At 40.6% G+C, this 7,949-nt stretch overlaps 1 protein-coding gene across 1 annotated transcript in view; it reads right to left on the bottom strand.

Annotated features, from left to right (window-relative positions):
• The window catches only part of arhgef4 (Rho guanine nucleotide exchange factor (GEF) 4), a 63,883-nt gene extending 58,152 nt beyond the window's left edge, over window positions 1-5,731 (bottom strand). Inside the window, exons 1-2 of the mRNA XM_062441466.1 lie at window positions 5,668-5,731; window positions 246-508 (exon numbers count right to left, since the gene is read on the bottom strand). Of these exons, the coding sequence (XP_062297450.1) occupies window positions 246-508; window positions 5,668-5,693 (289 nt within the window). The 5' untranslated portion in view covers window positions 5,694-5,731. The remainder of the gene's footprint in view (window positions 1-245; window positions 509-5,667) is intronic.
• Window positions 5,732-7,949: the final 2,218 nt, after the last annotated feature.

The raw sequence follows: 7,949 nt of genomic DNA, 5'->3' as shown, positions 1-7,949 counted from the left end.
AGGACTAGAAAGCAGAGTAGCTGGCCCACCCAAACACATCAACACAGCACCTACCCTGTCAGTGGGTGTCAGCTGAACGGCTGGCATGACGCACATACACACACTGTACGTCTAACCCATCCCTGAATAACACACTAACCTCATGGCAGTGTGTCAGCCTACTGGTGCGGTCACACACAGTGCAGTTTATGCAGCCATGTGCATGAAAAAAGAAGACTTTATATTGGTGTGTGTGTGGCACTTACCTGTGGTGGAGTGTAGACTCTCCAAGCTCCAATAGCGAGACAGGACCCCCCTCAGAGTGCCGCCCAAGCTACCTCCTCCACCTCCCCCCATACATCCACCCACCCCGAGACCTCCGTCCACCATGCTGTCCACTACTCCGCCTGTCGGGCTCCCTCCATCCGATTCAGACCCTGGTGACAGCCCTGAGCTGCAGCTGCCGCTGCTGCCACAACTGCCCCCAGGCAGGGGCACGCCCCCCTCCGAGCCCTGCTGGGTCCGCATCCTGATCCGGACGCACAGCAACAAGGGGGGAGTACAAGTAAAGAGGTGAGTGGAAATAAGGAGGAGGCGAGGCGACTGAGCAGGTGGTTTATTCCCCCGGCAGGGAGAGAACGCAGAGGAGGAGGAGGAGGAGGTGGAGGAGGTGGCCTCCTATCTACTGCACTATTCGCTGAGGTAAGCTTCAGCTGTCAACTTGCTGCTTCCTCCTCCCATGCACAGAACAGGAGAGCTGTAGCAGCGCTCCTTGCCTCCCTTCACCTCTATGCTCTGGATCGCCTCTCATACAGCGGCTTCCTCCTCTCTCTCTACTCCTGTTTCTCTGGGTCTCTCTGCCCATTTGCACTGCTTCATTTCCTCACATTAAGTCACACAGTCTCTCTCTCTCTCTCTCTCTCTCTCTCTCTCTCTCTCTCTCTCTCTCTCTCTCTCTCTCTCTCTCTCTCTCTCTCTCTCTCTAGGCTGACATCAGTGGGGGTCCTGCAGGGGGTTTCTGCTGCTCAACTGTGTCGTTTGCCTGCTAGCAACAGCATGGACAGCTCACTAACAGTGCAGGATTCATTAAGGTGGAGACTGACAACAGCCAGCCCTCCATCCCTCCCTCAGTCCAACCCACCTTCCTCCACCCTTCCAAACACACAAACATGCAGGCGTGCACACACAAATGCACCTCACACTGTACTATTTCTAGGCATTTTGTTGTCATATCCTGTATGTATCCTGAATGAAGTATATTCTATACATTATGGAGCAACATAACACAAACAATGCATGAATGATTCAACAGCAGTGAACTGGTCACAACAATATATCACAATCCACATATTAATAATATCAGTTCAAATTATAATAAATAAATAGAATAGTATACCCATAGCAGAGGAGGATGATAGTGGATTTTTAATCGTGGGCTCAAGATGTTTTGCAAAGTGATGTGTATAAATCAGTTTCAGTGTGATATACAATTTAACATTGATTTACTTTTAAACACTAAGTTCACAGCCGGCTGTTCTACTGCCCTCTCTAGTTGACTGTTTGATGTGTGCTCTGTTGCACCTCAGATGACACCAGCAGTGATGTCATCATGCACTGAGTGAGGAGAGGTTACATATACAACTCCAACTGATGAATATTTTCATGAGAATTTATATACATTTTCATTCAGGGATTAATCAATGAATTATATGTTCCACAAAACAGAAAATAGTGAACAATCACAATTGTCCAAAGCTCAAGAGATACAGAGATACAGTTTACTATCATATTCACATTTTAGAATATTTTGTTAAAAAAATGAAAACATGATTAATCAGCTATCAAAAGAGATTTACTTGTTTTCAATCACTGAAGCTCCAAAGTAAAGCCAGCTGCTGTCAGGCTGCTTTTTAAAGCTTCAATTTTGTGATATCTGCCTGTCAGATGTCTGCCTTGCTCCAATACACTGGAGGTGATGGAATTTAGTTTGAATCAAGAGCAACGTCACCAGAAATGGTGTTTCTGTTACTCTAGGCAAAGATAAAGTGATCCTTGTCAGGATGTTTTGTGGTATTTACAAATGTGTACATGTGTAAATACTATTACTATAATAACTGTATTTCTTGTATTCAGTCCCATTTGTTTGAGAACACTAAAGCTCACCAGTCTGACTGCTGAAAAATGTCAAATAATACTGAGAGTATGTGTGATTTCAACATGAAACAGACACTGTAGACACCATATTTGGAACAAGGCTCATGTAAAGCAATGGAGTACTCACTCTTTACTAAATCAAATGCCTATACACAACTTTATTTGTACCGTAGTTAATATGCAGCTCAGAGGTAGTGTCACCCACAAAGTACATTAAAATAGCAAAGCCCTATCATAGTTGACACACACCGACTGTATCTAGAACAGTGAGTCTGGGCTGAGCAGAGCCTGATTAAACAGTTGAATGACTGACTTTAAAGATCAGAGCACTATTGTTACTAAGGCTTAATGAAACCCCCTTAAAGAAGATTACTTGAAAAAAAAAACAGATATATGGCTGTACATATGAACTCTGCTCAGCTGAGGATCAGGATGATAATGCATAGTATTATTTAAGATTAAAGTGGTGTTTATTATGTGTGCGCTGCCCCTTTCTCAGTCCCATACAGCCCAGCACAGAAAGTGGCACTGCACTTGCCTTATGATTCAGCTCACAATTGAATTTAGCCCAATGAATCTAATTACACTGAAGACATCTGCAGCAAGACCACTGACCTCACTGTAAGAGTGTGCAGTCTGCTGTCTGACAGAGAGGATGTGTGTGTGTGTGTGTGTGTGTGTGTGTGTGTGTGTGTGTGTGTGTGTGTGTGTGTGTGTGTGTGTGTGTGTGTGTGTGTGCGCACGCACTTATGCAGGCTAGCCCTCTGTGCATGAGTGATGCTAAGAACACTATGATGCTAAGAACCACAACCCAGGTGTGGACTGTCCCTGAATGGATGATGACAGATGATAATGAAGGTTAATCTCATTGCAGCTGTACTGCTGTTTATGCATGTTAGTCAGTCCGTCATCGCTTCTACACTCCTGGGATATACAGTCACCAGTTTCTTATTACTAAGTTAGAATGATGTCAATGATATAAATTGTGTGGACAGTGCTAGAAACACCTATTAGTATAATGTAATACTATTCAGCAGAAAATTAAAGTCAACACTTTTCTAAAACTGTTTCAACAAAAATAAAACATCAGAACCTTAAATGAATGTAAGATTTATTGCAGAGCTGCTGGATAATATTGCAATTGTTTGTGCTAGTTGTGCCTAAAAACGGATTACTAAGCGCAAACACAAAGTGAATGACCTAAAAATATAACAGCTCCTTCTCAAAGTCCAATTTTACTCCTCAACAAGTACCTAACAGGAGTCATCCTTGAAGGTGCTTCTATCCTGGCCCAGGCAGCTGGAGTGAGAGGATTTGGGACACTGATGGGTCTGCATGGAGTGAGCAGCAAGAGAAAGCAGGGCTGGTTCCCCATGTAACTCCTCTATAATATATATCTGCCAATCCCCTTCTCAGTGTCAGGGATCAGATACGGAGGATGAAAATGATATAAAAGGGAAGACTGTATGTATTGATTGATTAATAACATGACCACATGCCACAGTGGGCATGTGGTTGTGTTACTACAAGGCCAATTCTGTCTTTTTCATCTCAGATGGGGATACATGGAGCCATTTAAGACTTCTAAGATGTATAATGATTTCAATTTAAACAGCTATGCTCTATGCTATCTTATTTTATTCTGTTCTACCTTATTCTCCACTTATTCTGATGTCCTATAATCCCTTTAAATGTTAATATCAACTGGAAAGTGTCAATCTGCAAGCATATATCATGAAATTCAGCTTTCCTACAGACACACACACGGCTGGAAGAATCTTCTCTAAATCCTACGACTGTTGCCCTTTATGCAGAGAGACTGTGCATGGCAGGAATCACCGTCTGAGCTTGTAGTTACAGTGAGGGCTTACTGCAGCCAGCAGGTTGAATAAGGAATTACACATTCTGTGTTATTGCCTGGACACAGGCTGTCCATGTAGGTAGTGCAGTGTGGTCATAGTTACAGCACAAGCAGAATGTAAAGTAGAGACTCAAATATAGTTCGGCAGAGATTCACTGAGATGATATTGAGATTAGCATCCATCTGCAATACTATGGTATGTCAACTATAGAAAGCAAAGAGTACCTGCATTATCAGTTCATTCATGACCTGAACCAACCAAATCTGTACTCATATACAGTACTTACAATATATACTGATATACATTATGATATTTGAACATTTGCCTCCTCATTTAAGATTGTAGTTGTTTTTATCTGTGAGCTGTTATGCAAAAGGATTATTTGTCCATTGTTTTAAGATATCTTTATTTTTATGTGACTTCTAGAAAAGGTGTGGTGTCCTGCCTCCTCAGAAGACTGAATAGATTTATTTAAACAAACTGGAACTTTAAACTCTAAGAAGCAATGCTTCATCTACTGCAGTACACAGCACAGTTTCATGCAACCAAGCTAAAAAGCAGCACTGTTTTTATTTCTATAACTTGTTCAGTTTCTACTGTAACTCTAAACACCAACCTGAAGTCAAACCCGAAATCTTAATTTAAACTGAGTGCCTTGATCAACTATCACAGACAAAGTTCACATGTTCACAAATTATAAAGTGTGATATTTGTAATTTGAATGCCTGGCTATGGAGACTGTGTTCATGAAAAAGAAAAAGACAAAGGCTGTAAATAATGGAGGGGGTAGTGTGCTGTATATATAGTCAGAATGTATTGATACATTTGTTGAAGAGAGAGTATCTGTCCTGTGAGACACTCCACAAAGGCTTCAGAAAAGCAGTCTTGAACTGTTCCGTATACTATTATTATAAACTCATTTGGATTATTCCATTGCACATATGTTTCTGTCATACTTCAGTGACAAATGTAATTATAACATTTGCGCCTTATTTGCATCTTTACAATGTAATTACACTTTTAAAAATGAAAACATGCGTAATAATGTGCATAAAGCAAGATGGCACTTCATTTTGGGAGAGTTTGATATGCCTTTTGAATGTCTGAAATCAGCAAACATCATAGTAATTATACAAATTATGGACAGATAAAATTATTTCTCGACAGTAAATCACTTAAACGGATATAAAATGGTAATTTTGCAGCCATAAAGCTCCAGTTGAAAAAGTAGGGGATGAATAGTTGAAACAATAATTAAGTAACCTCTCCACATGGCTACAGCTGTTACAGCTGCATTGACTTGATGGATATTAAAATGAGGAAATAAGCTGAAAACTGAGACTAGGTACATCTTGAAAGTATGACCAGTCATTTATCTTTTGTTGTTTGTCTTTTGAGAATAAGCACTGAATGGTCTGCTCCCAGCCACATGCATAGCTCGACAGCTCAGCCCACTAAGTAGAGGCTTCAACATCAATCTGTCACCACAGAGGCACAAAATGATGAAATAAACAAGCATCCTTTTAGGTAGACATCTAGTTTAGTTATCATCTTTAAACCAAAGTGCCAAAGGTTCAAATGATCCAAAATCCAATGAGCTTTGCCTGAATATAAGTAAAAGCACCAGCACAGTATCTGACATCTAGAAGAGTGAACTACAGTGGGTACTTACAGGTGTAGGAAATTTGTCTTCTCCATCCCAGGCAGTCCAGACCGATGGGGGTGCTCTGTGAGAAGCAGTGGGACTTGAGGGACATCCCTCTGAAGGTCTCCACTGGCCTCAAGGTGACTCCAGTAAGAGTCTGTGGGAATGAGAAACAAAATGGTCCAAAACACTGATATGATCAATAAAAATTATATCAATTTATGATGGACTGGACATGAACAAACAGACAGTCACTTACTGGATGCAACTGAGTGATATGCAATGAACTGAATATGAGATGAATGTGTTTGCATGCATCAAAGGGCAGAAAAGTGGAGGAAGGCATGAAACAGAAGACAAAGTGAGGACAGAGACACCCAGATTTAATTCCCATGACAAACTGTCAGAAGCCACCAGACAGAAGCAGACAATCCATGAAGAACGAAAACTCAGAGGCAAGGCAGAGTAGGAAGAATAGGAGGATTACAAAGACTTCCAAGGTATTCCAGCTCACAGCGCTGTGGCTACATCTTACTTTGTCCAGGTCTTCAGGTAAAAGTGTGTTGAGTTGGCCCAGACTTCCCCTGATGGATTTAGCCAGTTTGAGTTTGTTATTTTTTAGTTCTTCAATCCAGAGATCGTCTGAACACTTTCTGCGTTGCCGCCGGTCACCTCCACCATGAACTGCATCCACCCAGCGGCCAGTCCTCAGCCCTCCAAGGACCACAGAGACCTTCCCTTCGCACTTTGCCTCCAACAGCTTTCTTGTTCTGGACTGGCTGGCAAGTCGACCGCCACTTTCTGTGCCCTTTTGAGTGCACAGTTAACTGGTTAGTCACAGTCACCTTTACTACACCAACTCTACTCCCTCATAGTCATCCAGGTACGGTGAACTGCTATGGATACTTAAAGGTCAAGTTTGTGATTCTAATCCTGCAGTGTGTAAGTGAGAAATGACTTTGGATACAGGATAAGTGAAATAATGACAGCATCTTGTACTTTCATTCACTGGATAGGTAAATCGAGCTGGCTAGTCAATTCATATAGCTTCATACTTTTAGCGTCCTAGCTATTCATTTAACGTGCAGATAGTGTTTACACAGGAGGGTTCATAAAAGTTCATGGTGACATAAAGAAAAAATAAGTCAACTGAAATCTGGGCTCATGACCCTTCTCAAACATTCAGGCTATTTGTTCATAATCTCCTCTATGTCATCCTTGATTTTTTTTACACTTATTAAAATTGTGTAAAAATACACATTTATTCATTTGTAGAGCCTCAAAATAGCTCGTCTTATATGGTTTCACGCATTAAACCACTCATAAAGTATAAGGTGCAAAAGTACTGGAAACTAAATTAAATTGCATTTTGACATTTTAAGAAGCAATAGAAGAATGAAAAGGCAAAAGGTTCCGTACATAACAGCCTAAACCCTGGAAAGGACATCAACTGCACTCCATCTCCTCACTATAGTCAAACTGATGCAAAGCTCATATTACTGGCAGATTGTAGTTTATCACAGATACATCAGTACTGGTGTATAGTGGCTACAAGTAATAAGATATTGCAGCAGAGAAATGCCAAAAATACTGTACGCTTACAAACATTTACAAACTTGATTAACACTTTTTCTTTATCAAAGAGAGAGGAATGGTTCAACTCACAGTAGATGTGTAGGTGAAACATTTCTACATAACGAGCTTGACGCACAGCAGTTCCACAGTGGCTCATTACTCAAATTGCATTTGGTCAAAAGTTTATCTTAATCCAAATCAAACACCACTTCGAAGCAGGAAATAACACATTCCCAAGTTAAATCTATCTATGAAAAATAACTAAAACAAATATTTAGAATTTAAGACCTGCAACCTGGAGGAAACTACAGTCAAACAGTGCTGATTTTAAAGATACATTTCTATAAAAATCATTTGAAGGATTATATAATCATTGGTTAATGGTTTTACGGTTATAATGATGTTAGGTCCCTATACATTATATGTATGGGTTGTTTCAAGAATCAAGGGTCAAAGGTACTGTATAACATAACAACATTTAGAATTACTGCTCAGTGACAGTATGTCACTGGATTTTTTGTGGATGTATAAAATTGGGGGGGATTTTATAAAGATGTGTTAGAGATGTGTTAGATGTCATAGAGACAGACAGAATCAACAGTTTAACAGTATCTGCGAGTGACTCTGCAGTATGTTGTTTGTATCTCACTGGTTGGTCAATGTAACCTTTACCAACTGTCTCTAGTTAAACTCATGGTAGGGCAGTGACACATTTCATCAGATTGAACATCAAA

The sequence above is a fragment of the Scomber scombrus genome, chromosome 20 (genome assembly GCF_963691925.1).
Source record: "Scomber scombrus chromosome 20, fScoSco1.1, whole genome shotgun sequence".
Classification (NCBI taxonomy): domain Eukaryota; kingdom Metazoa; phylum Chordata; class Actinopteri; order Scombriformes; family Scombridae; genus Scomber; species Scomber scombrus.
The sequence above is the reverse complement of the archived record's forward strand: the minus strand, read 5'-3'. Positions and strand labels throughout refer to the sequence as shown.